Raw genomic sequence first — 15,399 nt, 5'->3', positions numbered from 1 at the left:
AATACACTAATCAGGCATAACATTATGGCCTAATATTGTGTTCTGCCAAAACAGCCCTGACCCGTCCTGCACTGTGTATTCTGACCCCTTTCTATCAGAACCAGCATTAACTTCTTCAGTAATTTGAGCAACAGTAGCTCGTCTGTTGGATCGGATCACGCGGGCCAGCCTTCTCTCCCCACGTGCATCAATGAGCCTTGACCGCCCATGACCCTGTCGCCGGTTCACCACTGTTCCTTCCTTGGTCCACTTTTGATAGATACTGACCACTGCAGACCGGGAACACCCCACAAGAGCTGCAGTTTTGGAGATGCTCTGATCCAGTGGTCTAGCCATCACAATTTGGCCCTTCGTCAAACTCGCTCAAATCCTTACACTTGTCCATTTTTCCTGCTTCTAACACATCAACTTCTAATATATCCCACCCACTAACAGGTGCCATGATGAGGAGATCATCAGTCTTATTCACTTCACCTCTCACTGCTCACAATGTTATACCTGATCAGTGTGTATATATAAGATAAACACAGTGACGTTAGTACCATTATTAAGACCCATTTAGAATATGTGCTATCCCTGAGGGAAGACAGATGATTTCAGAAGTTTCGCAATAATTTTATCCCAGATATCCAGAGCTGAGTTTTGTGCTTTATGGATGATAATCAATGATCTCTTTATAAGATCCATATCTCTGAAATAATTACACTATTCTTTTATTATAGGAGGTCCAGGTTAAAACCAAGAGTACATTATAGGGGTTTATTTGCAGCAGTTAAACCTGCAAATATATCAACTTTCTTAGAAGCGAAATTAATGTGAATACTAAATCATCATTAAATTAAAAAAAAAAATAAGGTAAGCAATTTAGGCACTGGGGACTCCAAAATATCCCCAGGAAATATTGCCACTTGGGACGAAAGATTAGAAACATCTGGGCAATCCCAGAAGATATGCAGGTAAGTGCCAACTGATGTGTATTATTTTGTATTAAAGTGTTAGATTTGGTTATAATTTGGACAAATAACAAGCTAACATTTCCCTGGTGACTGGTGTTTACTTCACATGTGAAAAGGTGAAGCTGTTAGCAGGGACTTGTCCTAGTCTTCACACGTCATTGGGCTCAGAAAAGCTGCCATTAAATTGGGAAAGCTATCAGCAGAGTCAAAAGCAAAACCTTTGGTGAAGACAAAATTTAAAGGAAATTAATATTTTCAACTACATTTGTTGCTTAACGTACTGTGAAGATCAGTTTAAAGGGAAAAAGCTAACTTTAACCTCTATGTTTCTTTCAGTCATCACGTGACGTGTTTCCAAACAGTGGGTGTGTGTCGCCCTCTAGTGGACAAACTAAATACTACAAGCAGAATAAGAATAAGCATCATGATGTCACAAGATATTGATTTGTACAGATATATTTCTTTCTGTCCTATGTATGATACAAAGGCCAAAGGTATGTGCACCCCTGACCATCATGTGTATATGTGTTTTCTCTCCAAACTGTAGACTATATTGCCAAAAGTTTTGGGACACCCCTCCAAATCATTGAATTCAGGTGTTGTTTTTCAGTGGTTGGGCTCAGCCCCTTAGTTCCAGTAAAAGAAACTCTTAATGCTTCAGCTTCATACCAAGACATTTTGGACAGTTTCATAGTTTGGGGATGACCCCTTCCTGTTCCAACCTGACTGCACACCAGTGCACAAAGCAAGGTCCATAAAGACATGGATGAGGGAGTTTGGTGTGGAGGAACTTGACTGGCCTGCACAGAGTCCTGACCTCAACCTGATAGAACACCTTCTGGATGAATTAGAGCGGAAACCTTCCTTTGTGCACTGGTGTGCAGTCATGTTGGAACAGGAAGGGGTCATCCCCAAACTGTTCCCACAAAGTTGGGAGCATGAAATTGTCCAAAATGTCTTGGTACACTGAGGCATTAAGAGTTCCTTTCACTGAAAGTAAGGATCTGAGCCCAACCCCTGAAAAACAACACCTGAATTCAATGATTTGGAGGGGTGTCCCAAAACTTTTGGCAATATAGTGTACTGCTGATCAGAAGGTTGTGAGTTCAAATCCCAGATCCACCAAGCTGCCACTGCTGGGCCCTTGAGCAAGGCCCTTAACCCTCAATTACTCAGTTGTATAAAATGTAAGTCACAAATGTTGTAAACGTAAATATATAGAATGTCTTTGTATGTTGTAGAGTTACAATTAACTTTCGCTGATGTTTTCAGGCAAAACTACTAGTGTCCTATAGAACAATGAAAATCTTTTAGCAGTTTTATATGTGTAACTTTTTCTTTAGTGTGAAAACCTTTGAACATAATTTCATCAGTTAAAGATGTAGATTTAGTGCTTGAGTACATTTAAAAGTTGCAGCTTTTCTTACTTTCAATTCACGTCACTTTTAATTGAGATTTTGAGACATTATCTATTCTTTCACTTAAGGATAATTACTCAGTACTTCATCCATCTCAGGTGAATTTAATTTAATTTAATTTAATTTAATTTAATTTAATTTAATTTAATTTAATTTAATTTAATTTAATTTAATTTAATTTAATTTAAAATAAAACAAAATAAAAGCATCTGCAAACCTCAAGTCACATTAAATGGCTTCTTGATTTCATCATGTCACTGCAAAACCTTTATTTAGTTGAGTACATTTAAAAGTACTTTGTTTTGGATCAGTACTTCGACTTTCAATTGAGATTGTGAGACATTATCTATTCTTTCACTTCAGGATAATTTCTCAGAACTTTATCCAGCTACTGTAATAAAATAAAATAAAATAAAATAAAATAAAATAAAATAAAATAAAATAAAATAAAATAAAATAAAATAAAATAAAATACATATTATTACAAATAAAATAAATAATAAGAATAAAATAGAATAAAATTAATTAAATTAAAAAATAAAATAAAATACATCTGCAAAGCCCAAGCCGCATTAAATTGCCTCTTGATGTCATCATGCCGAGGCAAAACCTTTATTTTGAAAATTTAAAAGTCCCCCCGGACTCGCTCCTTTGGCCATTTTGGAAAAAAAATATTTCTGCCTTCACCGTCAAGCCGCAGCGGATGGCTCCGTATCCGTGAAGAATGGGACGCGTTATTGTTTGTAATGCATTGTTTTGCACGTAAAGAAAGTGTTTTTATGTTTTAGCTAAAAATCTATTCGATGATTTGATTTCGTCCTTGCCAAACATGTCGGCCGTAAAGGATGCGCAGAGCCCGGAGCAGCTGAATAAATTTGAGAAACTGTCAGGGAGTCCTCCTCTCCGAGTGGCAGGTCAGTGGAGAGAAAAGAAAATACAACAAACAACAAAAATAAAATACAACAGCGGATAAAAATGACTTGTATTCCTCTGGTAATACTGTCGCATGACTACTAAAATAAGCGTCACACTTTAATATGCTATAAAAAAAAATTTGTTTGAGTATCGTGTCATGGTAAATTAGCTTTAGCGTATGTTTGCTAAATTAGCCGTGTGGCTAGTTATTATTGGCTGCTTGTTGCTAGCTGGCTTTCTCACGTTAGCTAACTTGACTAGCTTGAAAACAATGGGACTTTATGTAAACGATAGCCAACGGTGACATGTATTGGTGTGGAATTAGTTAGTAGTCGCTATACTGGTTAATCTGGTTAGTTAGCGACTGTGTCTGTTTTTGTGCGCGCGCACCAGGGGGGCTCGCGCTGGGGCTCGAGCTACTTGCGCGCGTGCTGACCTCCTTGAGAGACGCTAAAGGTTCCTGTCAGGAAAATCCTTCTTGCGTATTTTTGTTTGTTTGTTTTTGTTTTTGTTTGTTTGAGTAAATAATTCTGCACTTTTCACGTCACCTGTGCTCTGAAGTCCCTCAGGACACATCACAGAAAGCGAAAACCAACCTGATTTTGACCTTCATGACAGAATTAATGTTTTATTATTGGAATAATCGAGTGAGAAATCCTCCTTCTGCTTTCATATATGTTTGTTTATTTTAAATATTAATTATTTTAATATCCAAAACCTAAAAACAGTCCCTTATATTCACTCATCTCAAACAGTGTTTTTTTATGTGGTAATATTCTACCCAGGGGGAAAGAAGAACTTCAAATGTGGAAATTATGCAAACATGTTTAAGGATGCAAATTCAGCCTCAGTCTTAGGAAATGTTTGGGTTTTTACATCAGTAAATGTTCATTTTAGTCATAAAAATGGTTTCCGTGAAAGAATAAACAGTGTTGTACGTCACTGATGATCAGAAACTCTGATATTTTTTAGTAGGATGGAGACAAAAATATCGCATAGGTATTTGAAGACATTTCAGGTATATAGTACAGGCGTAATGATTGGACACTTTAAAACCCTGATCCTGAACAATCTATCCAAGTCTACCGAATCCAATCATATCCAATCCGTGCAGATATCTTTGCATAACAAATTGTTGCCTCAAGAATCAAAATCACGTCATATTGTAACGCATCATGTGTGGATGTTTCATGTTTATACCCCTAATATACATGATATTGCCAAGTTTTGGGACACCCCTCCAAATCTTTGAATTCAGGGGTTTTGCTTAACCCCTTAGTGCTTCAGCATACCAAGACATTTTCATGCTCCCAACTTTGCGGGAACAGTTTGGGGATGACCCCATCCTGTTCCAACATGAGCAGAGACTGCGAGCCATTCCAAAACTGGGACGTCTGCCTTTACATGCACACGAATGTAATATGGAGTTGTCCCGCCTTTTGCAGCTATAACAGCTAAACCTCTTCTGGGAAGGTTTAGGAGTGTGATTATGGAAATTTTTGACCATTGCTCTGGAAGCGCATTTGTGAGGTCAGGCACTGATGTTGGACGAGAAGGTCTGGCTTACAGTCTCCGCTCTAATTCATCCCAAAGGTGTTCTATCAGGTTGAGGTGTTGACTCTGTGCAGGCCAGTCAAGTTCCTCCACACCAAACTCACTCATCCATGTCTTTATGGACCTTGCTTTGTGCACTGGTGTGCAGTCATTTTGGAACAGGTAGCGGTCATCCCCAAACTGTTCCCACAAAGTTGGCCGCAAGAAATTGTCCAAAATGAAGCATTAAGAGTTCCTTTCACTGGAGCTAAGGGGCCGAGCCCAACACCTGAAAAACAACACCTGAATTCAATGGTTTGGAGGGGTGTCCCAAAACTTTTGGCAGTATGGTGTATCAACTAAAAAGGGTTTGGGATTTGGTCATATACAAAATAGAGGTTACATGGAGTGATGATGATGATGATGAGAAATACAACAGCGAGCAGTAAATGTTATTAAAAGGAATTTGAAGCAGTAGGTTTACTTGTAAAGGTTGGCAGTCAGTTGTTGCAGAACTTTTATCATCAGGATGATGTTTACTTAGCCACAGTACAGAACGTTGGCAGTCACAACGATGAAATATGCAAATGCGGTCACGCTACAAGTTCAGCAAGCATATAACTAACTTTAGTGTGATACGAAAATAACCTGAGCTGTGTCACACCCGCCCCCTTTCCATTATAACAACACATTGTGGATTGTGTTAATTCCACGTATCTGCCAACAGTTACCATGTTCAACTTTTTTTTTTTTTTTACTGGGAAACTGGACAACATAAACTTCTCTCTCTTGAAGACTTGCCCGAGCTGAAGTGCATTAACTTGCCGTTTATGTTAACAGCTGGAACTATGGTCCGAGCCATGTGATGATAAAAACGAAAGTAACCAGCACTTTCTAACCAATCAGATTCGAGAATTCAGCATCCGTTTCATTTTGCAGCATCTGCTTCATTTGTATTGCTTAACACTGTCAGGCTTTATTTCTTCTTTCTTACAGCATTATTATTGACTGATTTCTTTTGAACATCCAGCTCACGTGGTAGTAACATTGTGAAAATGTGGGGTATAACACAGTGCTGTATTTTGGGACCAGATGTTATACACACAAAGCGTCTTGTCATCCTCTGCTGTCGAGCGAAGACAGATGACAGTGTGATTGTTGTCTGAGAGACGCTGTGCCTTTTTGAGCTTTTATTCTGTATTGAACCTTTCATCAGCTGCCTTTTGTTCCAGTCGGATCCGGTCGTTCTCAGATATACGACAGATGTAGTCGTGTGCATGTATGTGTGTATGTTCTGTTTGTTTTCTGCCATTGTCCTGCGTTGTTGTTGTTTGTTTGTCTGATTTGCGGTGATTGTGGTGACAGGCTCTAAGAAGAAAGCTCGCTGGCTTCAGGCTCGACGAATCCTCGCTCAACCTTGCTCCAGCCTGCGGATCCCTAACAGGTTTTTAAGAGAAGGTGGGTAATGCGCCAGCCCTTGAATTGAACCCCACTTATCCTGAAATCCAGACTCGTGGGAGGGTGTTGAGTTTTCTCACTACTTCTGCAAGCTTGTCCCCCTCCGACCGTCTCTCTTTTGAGCTCTGCCGGCTTAGCTTTTACCATCGCGGTGCCGGATCAGGGCAGAATTTTCTTTTTTCTTTTTTTTTGCCCCCCTCCCCTGAATGTGTGTGTAAGTGTTTGTGTGTAAGTACTCACACCTGTTATAAAAATGAAAGATTTATTTATTTATTTTTTCAATATTTGCCTTAAGACATTTCAAGGGTGTGGTTACTTGCTCATAGAAGCCAGCTTCATTTTTGATCTGTGTTCCTCTTCTCGTCCTTGTCCGTTATGTCATAAGTCCAAATCACGTTTTCACTACGGTGACGAAAACTTCTCTTCATTCCACAGCGTCTTCACAACAAACCTTCCCAAGCTAACGTCTTTGTTTGTTTTTGTCCACCCAGCCCCTTGCGAAAATTGGTTGAAGGACACTTCTATGTTGCTGTTTGCTCATCCCTGTTGATATGAATGCCACTGTGGCCTTGAAGTTTGGTTCTGACAGCAAACCTGCGATCTAAAACCCTTTTCCTTCAAACAGCTCCAGAAGCACTGACAGCGATCATCTAATACGGTCATTAAGATTCGGCATTTTTCCCGTTCTCAGAGCTTCATAACTTTGTCTCTGCAGGTCACAGAGCCCCTCCAGCGCGGAGCGGACACCGCTGTGTCGCCGACAACACCAATTTATACGTGTTTGGTGGCTACAACCCCGACTTTGATGAGTCAGGCGGCTCGGAGAATGAGGATTACCCTCTTTTCAGAGAGCTCTGGAGGTATCACTTTGCAACAGGGACGTGGCAGCAGATCCGCACAGAGGGCTACATGCCTACAGAGTTGGCCTCCATGTCAGGTAATTCAACAGCTTGCACTAAATTGCCAAATGTTTTTGGGACAAATCATTGAATTCAGGGGTTGGGCTCAGCCCCTTAGTTCCAGTGAAAGGAACTCAGTGTTTGGGGATGACCGCTTCCTGTTCCAACATGACTGCACGCCATGAATCAACAGCTGAATTCAATAATTTGGAGGGGTGTCCCAAAACCTTTGGCAATATAGTGTATATCATGTTATGTATACCTCAGATACAGATGAGGTTATTAACAAGCTATGTTTCTTCAGCTGTTTTGCACGGGAACAACCTGCTTGTGTTTGGCGGTACTGGAATCCCATTTGGAGAAAACAACGGGAACGACGTTCACGTGTGCAACGTCAAATACAAGAGGTGGTCTCTGCTCAACTGTAGAGGGAAGAAACCCAACCGGATATATGGACAGGTGAAAACCCTTCACACCAAACACTTTGGTCATACTAGTCTAAATTGAGTCATTTCCTTTTTCCTGATCTAACCTGATTTTTGAAGCATGAAATTGTCAATTAAGATCCCTTTCTGGTCAAAAGCTATTTCAGATTAACAGTTCCCGATTTTATTAATCTGACTCCTACAGGGGCAGGTGATAGGAACAAATTATCTTGTCACAGTCTGTGTGTGTGTGTAGACATAGATACACTATATTGCCAAAAGTATTCGCTCACCCATCCAAATAATCAGAATCAGGTGTTCCAATCACTTCCATGGCCACAGGTGTATAAAATCAAGCACCTAGGCATGCAGACTGTTTTTTCAAACATTTGTGAAAGAATGGGTCGCTCTCAGGAGCTCAGTGAATTCCAGCGTGGAACTGTGATAGGATCCCACCTGTGCAACAAATCCAGTCGTGAAATTTCCTCGCTCCTAAATATTCCACAGTCAACTGTCAGCTGTATTATAAGAACGTGGAAGTGTTTGGGAACGACAGCAACTCAGCCACCAAGTGGTAGGCCACGTAAACTGACGGAGCGGGGTCAGCGGATGCTGAGGCGCATAGTGTGAAGAGGTCGCCAACTTTCTGCAGAGTCAATCGCTACAGACCTCCAGAGAGCTTCATGGAATGGGTTTCCATGGCCGAGCAGCTGCATCCAGGCCATACATCACCAAGTGCAATGCAAAGCGTCGGATGTAGTGGTGTAAAGCACGCCGCCACTGGACTCTAGAGCAGTGGAGACGCGTTCTCTGGAGTGACGAATCGCGCTTCTCCATCTGGCAATCTGATGGACGAGTCTGGGTTTGGCGGTTGCCAGGAGAACGGTACTTGTCTGACTGCATTGTGCCAAGTGTAAAGTTTGGTGGAGGGGGGATTATGGTGTGGGGTTGTTTTTCAGGAGCTGGGCTTGGCCCCTTAGTTCCAGTGAAAGGAACTCTGAATGCTTCAGCATACCAAGACATTTTCGACAATTCCATGCTCCCAACTTTGTGGGAACAGTTTGGAGCTGGCCCCTTCCTCTTCCAACATGACTGTGCACCAGTGCACAAAGCAAGGTCCATAAAGACATGGATGACAGAGTCTGGTGTGGAGGAACTTGACTGGCCTGCACAGAGTCCTGACCTCAATCCGATAGAACACCTTTGGGATGAATTAGAGCGGAGACTGAGAGCCAGGCCTTCTCGTCCAACATCAGTGTGTGACCTCACAAATGCGCTTCTGGAAGAATGGTCAAAAATTCCCATAAACACACTCCTAAACCTTGTGGACAGCCTTCCCAGAAGAGTTGAAGCTGTTATAGCTGCAAAGGGTGGACCGACGTCATATTGAACCCTATGGATTAGGAATGGGATGTCACTTAAGTTCATATGCGAGTCAAGGCAGGTGAGCGAATAATTTTGGCAATATAGTGTATATAGGTATATGTGCTGTTTTAATATAAATATAGTTATAAATGTCAGGTATAACATTATGAGCAGTGAGAGGTGAAGTGAATAAGACTGATGATCATCTCATCATGGCACCTGTTAGTGGGTGGGATATATTAGAGGCAGCAAGTCAACATTTTGTCCTCAAAGTTGATGTGTTAGAAGCAGGAAAACTGGACAAGCGTAAGGATTTGAGCGAGTTTGATGAAGGGCCAAATTGTGACGGCTAGACGACTGGATCAGAGCGTCTCCAAAACTGCAGCTCTTGTGGGGTGTTCCCGGTCTGCAGTGGTCAGTATCTATCAAAAGTGGTGAACCGGCGACAGGGTCATTGGTGTCCAAGGCTCATTGATGCACGAAGGGGGTGAAGGCTGGCCCGTGTGATCCGATCCAACAGACGAGCTACTGTTGCTCAAATTGCTGAAGAAGTTAATGCTGGTTCTGATAGAAAGGTGTCAGAATACACAGTGCAGGACGGGTCAGGACTGTTTTGGCAGCAAAAGGGGGACCAACACAATATTACGCAGGTGGTCATAATGTTATGCCGGATCGGTGTGTGTATAAAAGTTGCTTTAATATCTGCAGAAATAAAGTGAGAATCAAGGGGGGGGGGCCTGTAAATATTTAAACAATACAGATGTTTGTAATATCAAATCAGCTGCCAAACCAACACATACAACATCAGTGAATGATCCACTGTACCTCCAGTCATGAAGAACTAAATGAGTCATGAACCCTGTCTCCACAACAGCCATAATAAGGTAATCTGCAGTGAAAATGAACTGCGGCAGCAGCATGTAAACTGTTTCTGAATGCCTGTAAATTTCCATGTCTAATGATTTGGATTACTGACGTTAGTTCTGGACCAATTCTGAATCGCATCTGGAGGTATTTTTGATCATGCACTTATGTTGTATGCCAGGATTTAGCCATTTTTGGAAGCACTTGATTCGAGTTTAAACTTCTGTACTGTACTGTATGAATGTTTCCAGAGTTCAAAGCTGTACTATGTGGAATCAATCAAGAACCCTTAATTATTTAATTAATCGATCAGGAATCAGTTTTGTAAGAGTATAGAATGGAGTTACAGATGATATTTCATTGTGCCGGAGTCGAAATGCACACAAAGAGAAATGTTCTGCTGCTACGCACTGTGCTGTACAACAAAACCTTATTTATTTTCTTCTCAGTGCAGATTACTTGCATATAGATCAGAGTTGTGAGGTTGCCAGATTTTTCTTGAGTACACCTAAGCATCTGAAATAGGGTCTAGACTGGTTGTACTGAATATATCTCCTACTATGTACCTGTTTGTTTACAGTTTATTATTTCGCTTCTTCAGAGCACATTAATAATCTTAAATAGTCTAAAATACTTTTTGTACCACATAAGAGCTACTTAGCATTTTTTCACTGCATCTGAGTCAGCGTGTACAACTGTAGCACAGGAATTTCACTGGCTATAGCTGCTTAAAGCTGTCTTTATGTGCATAACAATAAACTTCCCCCAAAGAAATCAAGTATTTGTAAAAGAAATCTTTCAAATAAACGACTACTAGGAGTCTAGTATATTGCAAATACATCAATAGTCCTAGCTGCATTAATAGCCCTTGTCGTACTGCAGAGTTATTTTCAGTTTAGCAGTAAACCTTTTAAAATGGTGCTTGATCCAGCACATTCGATTATTGTGCCAAGTTGAGTACTAAATCAAGGTCCTGTAACTTGTGGGATATTGGGATTTTATCTACTCTTAATCTGCTAATTTGAGCTTCACCCTCTTGTAAAGAAAGGGTCCACTGATTGAAGAAAAGCTGACCAAGTACGCATTTTTTTCAAATTTCAGCCTTGAAGCTGTTCTAAAAGGTTTCCCTTTTGGTGGAACCCTCAAAGGTTCTCTGTAGAATCGAACAAGAACCATTAATTATCGAAATAATTAATGACGAATTTGTTTTATCAGAGTGTAGAATGTAGCCATGGATGATTTTTCATTCTGCTGGAGTAAAAATGTACATAACGTTCTACAGCAGATTTATCTTACAGTAATGATTTATCTTATAGTAGTTTGTTTTATTATGTTGTCTCCTCTTACTTCATCCATGTAAATAAGTCTGATACAAAACTGGAAATCTGCCATTTTGCTTTCCACTTTCTTATTGCCAGAGAAGTAAATCTTTTTTCTTTTTGTTTCCTGGTGCAGGCGATGGCCATCATAAACGGCTTCCTGTACGTGTTTGGAGGGACGACGGGCTACATTTACAGCACAGATCTACACAGACTAGACCTCACCACACGAGAGTGGATTCACCTCAAACCGAACAACCCTCCAGATGACCTGCCGGAGGAGCGGTGAGTGACCTCTGACCTCCAGAATTCAAACCAGTGATTTGGATTTCTACTTTCACTGCTATAGACCCAGATTCGAGCCATTTAAATGGAACAAATTTAAGCCTGGTACACTCTATAGGATCATAGTTCTTGTGCCCGCACAATGCGTGTTCCTACGATGACCATTCGTGACGTGTGAACGTTTTGATGACGACTGCAAGAGCTCTGGTGTTTTAAAGCATGTTTGATTTTTCTCTGCAATGAATTACATGAAGTGAAGTGATGAGAGTGCAGGAGAAAAATCCGATTCATCCACTCTCGAGTGCCTTAGATTTAATGCCTCAGCACCAAATTTAGAATTTGAAAGAATAGAAATAGAAATTTAAAGAATTTTTTATAGAGCAGTCATCATTATTATTATTATTATTATTATTATTATTATTATTATTAATTTTTTATTTCACTGAAATAGCCACTGAATGGCCGTAAAGCAAATAAAAATAAACAAATAATTAAACATATTTCACAAGATGTTATTCCAGAGTCAGATACTGAGAGGGGAAAACACCTCATGCACATCTAACCCCTAGCTTTGTCTCCAACAGATACAGGCATGAGATAGCACATGATGGACAGAGGATATACATCCTAGGAGGAGGAACCTCTTGGACATCCTACCCTTTAGACAAGGTAGAGCAAAGTGTTTCTGATGCTCATCGTCATCGTCTCAGAGATGTCTATACGCCTTCAACCAGACATCCTGGGTTTGAAATTGTTCCCTTTTGCCTTTCAGATTCATGCTTACAATCTTGAAACAAACTCGTGGGAGGAGATCACAACAAAGCCTCATGAAAGAATAGGTGAGATCTGTTTTCTCTTGGGTTTGTAGACATTTTGTGGCAGGATGTGCATATTTTCTGATACTTTTTTTTCCCCCTCAACCCACAGGTTACCCAGCTCCCAGGAGATGTCATAGTTGTGTCCAGATTAAAAATGGTAAGTCACATAGTGTTTTATGCTGCATTCACACATAGAATGATTCACAGCCACCAGAGATCGTTCATTTTCAATCAGAACTGGAGTGTCCACAGCAGCAACTTGGCAAAGTTTAGAAAAGTTGAACTATATGCAAATGACAGAGGTCATGTTATCTGTGGCAAACAGCATGCACTGCTTCTCCCTCATCTTCTCTGATATGATGCAGATAAACGCTGCTGAAGTTTATATACAAACGACAAATCTCCTACCAGAATGTTTGATGACAAGAAAAGTGATTTTAAAATGCTAGCTGCACCACCAACTGATATCTATTATTTACTATATAGAGCAGCGACTGGAGGCTGAAATAAAAATCTCTGTATTTCGCTGTCAGATTTATATGTGCATCTTTATGGATTGCTTGCTTTGTTTCTTTTTTTTTAGATGTATTTATATGCGGAGGCTATAACGGCGAGTTGATCCTGGACGATTTGTGGAAGATCAGTCTGCAGACGTTCCAGTGGACTAAACTACCTGCGGTGATGCCTGAGCCGGCGTATTTCCACTGTGCTGCTGTCACACCGGTCAGTGCAACACACACACTTTATTTCTTAGTTCACAAACCAGAGATTTTCAATTTTTTTACTGAAATGTAAAAATGATAACGATAATCTGGACTGGTGAGCAGCGTCTCACTCTTGCTAGTATTTTTGGAAGGAGTCTCCAGTGTCAGCGCTTTGTAAATCTATAAAAGAGGAATTTAGGGTTTCTTTAACATGTCAAGTTGCTGTTCTTGTTAACCAATGACATTGGACCAGATTTAACATTTTCGCATCCAAGCTAAGGATTTATTATTAATTAAGGGCATGTGTGTGTGTTGACAAACATGGTGCTAATCATGCACCTAAACATGGAGCACAAACTTTGTGAAACTTTATAATTGATTTAATAAAAGCTTGATGGTATTCTGCTGAAGATGTGAGGTTTGATATATAATTTTCTATAACTGGGTTTTGATCTTTAATCATCTTGTAATAGTACTCTCTACTATTCTAACTCTCGCTCTCGTGTCTGTTCTTTAGGCCGGCTGCATGTACATCCACGGAGGCGTGGTGAACATCCACGAGAACAAGAGGACTGGCTCTCTGTTTAAGATCTGGCTGGTGGTCCCGAGTCTGCTGGAGCTGTGCTGGGAAAAACTGCTGAAATCATTTCCTCAACTGGCACAGCTCTCAACCATGCAGCTGCTTAACCTGGGCCTCACACAGGAACTCATCGAACGCTTAAAATGAGGATTATCACCAAGCACGCACGCAATCTATTTCGGAACGGAGGATGGACGACACACATGAGCCAGTGTCTGATAAGGAATACAGGATTGATTTTTGAAATTTCCTTTCCTTCTCCTTCTGGAATATATCCTTATAATGTAGCCTGCCTTAAAACCAAAAAACAAACAAACTGCGGGTTGGCCTTTTGTTTCTTTTCCGTTGTACTTTTAATTATTTAAGATATCGTCTAGGAAGTGGTCTGTCTTTCAGGTTCCCCCTCTCCACTCCTCTGTTTCTTTTGGCCTTCGCCGACTGTGGACGAGTCGGATAAACCCCGATTGCCTCCGGATAAACAAGAGCTGCTGCTCGAGGAGGTTTTCTCATTTCTGCTACGACTACGGCCGCGGAAAGAAAAACATCTCCATGTGCAATGCCAAGCTGGTTTGTGTGGCGTAGCAGAGCAGATAATTAGTATGCTGATTAATCTAGCTAATGTTACATGAATACTCTTCAGCAATCACACAAACACTGCTTTCCATTAGTCCAGCCCCCTTTTTTTTGTTTCTTATTATTTATTTCTGCACAAAAAAATAATTGTCATATCCTCCTTCGGGAGCAGGTGTATTTTTTCCGTTCTTCTGTCTCATCCGAATCTTTATTCACTGTGAATAAGGTGCTCTTTAATTTACTTTTAATGCTTTTATTATAATAAAAAAACGCTTTATTTTCTTTCTCTGCCAAATCTGCGCTCCCCTTATGAAGACCCTTAAATGATGACGTTTAGATTAATTCATCTGATTCAGTGCCTTTTCAAGGAATTGACTAAAATGTGCTATATTTCATTTATGACATGCCTTGGAGTAAGCACCTTACATATTTTAAAAAAAAATTATTTAAATCTGAAATGATAGACATTTATAACCCTGACTCTAAACCTCCATTTCCTTTTTATAAGACAGGATGCATTGATTGATTGATAGATAAAAATGCTCCGATACCAGCATCCGCGCCGACTAACCACATGATGATGCACTAATGACCAGACGACACTAAATGACCTGTTTCACACTTAAACCAAGCAAAGCTGCTCTGTGTAAAATAACAACAGGAGGAAGTCTAGAGCCTCCTCTTAGACACCTGATATAACACGTCACGGTATCATCATTAGACAGCGATAAAACCTAGTTTTAAGAACGTGAGATCAGGAGCATGAGCACTTCATTTCCGCGAGCACTAAGACATGCATCTAACTTAAAGCTACTATTTAAAGTCGTAAAACTAGCAACCGCTATAACCAGAGCAAATGTTTCAGGACGTCCCTGATTAATTAATACCAAGTCAGTTAAGCTTCATGTCATCATATCTTGACATCAAGCTCAGTTCAACCTGATTCATCTAAACTGTATTGCCTTTCATTTAAACTCTGCTAAAGGAAAGAGACACTTGATAGCCACAGTGTGAAACTCCCATCATAAATTAGAGCTATAAGTCTATCAGGGCTGCACCTACCTGAAGTATTCGCCCCGCCCTTCTTTTTTAATTTTTATTTCTGCATGACTGATGTTCGAGTATGAAAGGCCCCACTGGATTCTGCTCCCTGCTGATGTGGTTTTAAGGCAGTAATCGAATACCTGTATTTGTGTTGATCATAGGAAATCAATAAATTTATTGATGGAATAAGTCATGCTGTTTTGGCTCTTTGTGGAAGGCCCGAAGGAACCTCCACCCATGTCA

General features: G+C 40.4%; 1 protein-coding gene across 2 annotated transcripts; it reads left to right on the top strand.

The window, feature by feature from the left end:
• The first annotated feature begins 3,040 nt into the window (after window positions 1–3,040).
• On the top strand, window positions 3,041–15,280 carry klhdc10 (kelch domain containing 10). 2 transcript variants are annotated; one of them, XM_058417407.1, is made up of 10 exons: window positions 3,041–3,288; window positions 6,188–6,280; window positions 6,996–7,217; window positions 7,484–7,638; window positions 11,289–11,437; window positions 12,022–12,106; window positions 12,210–12,276; window positions 12,365–12,412; window positions 12,839–12,978; window positions 13,477–15,280. In XM_058417407.1, exons 1-10 carry the CDS (start codon window positions 3,204–3,206, stop codon window positions 13,684–13,686), a joined length of 1,254 nt encoding a protein of 417 aa, XP_058273390.1. In that variant the 5' UTR covers window positions 3,041–3,203; the 3' UTR covers window positions 13,687–15,280. The 2 variants fall into 2 exon arrangements, with proteins under 2 accessions (XP_058273390.1, XP_058273391.1); XM_058417408.1 differs by lacking the exon at window positions 6,188–6,280 and having other exon boundaries at window positions 13,477–15,278.
• The last annotated feature ends 119 nt before the right edge of the window (window positions 15,281–15,399 follow it).

This window comes from Hemibagrus wyckioides, linkage group LG19, assembly GCF_019097595.1.
Source record: "Hemibagrus wyckioides isolate EC202008001 linkage group LG19, SWU_Hwy_1.0, whole genome shotgun sequence".
Taxonomy (NCBI): Eukaryota; Metazoa; Chordata; class Actinopteri; order Siluriformes; family Bagridae; genus Hemibagrus; species Hemibagrus wyckioides.
The sequence above is the reverse complement of the archived record's forward strand: the minus strand, read 5'-3'. Positions and strand labels throughout refer to the sequence as shown.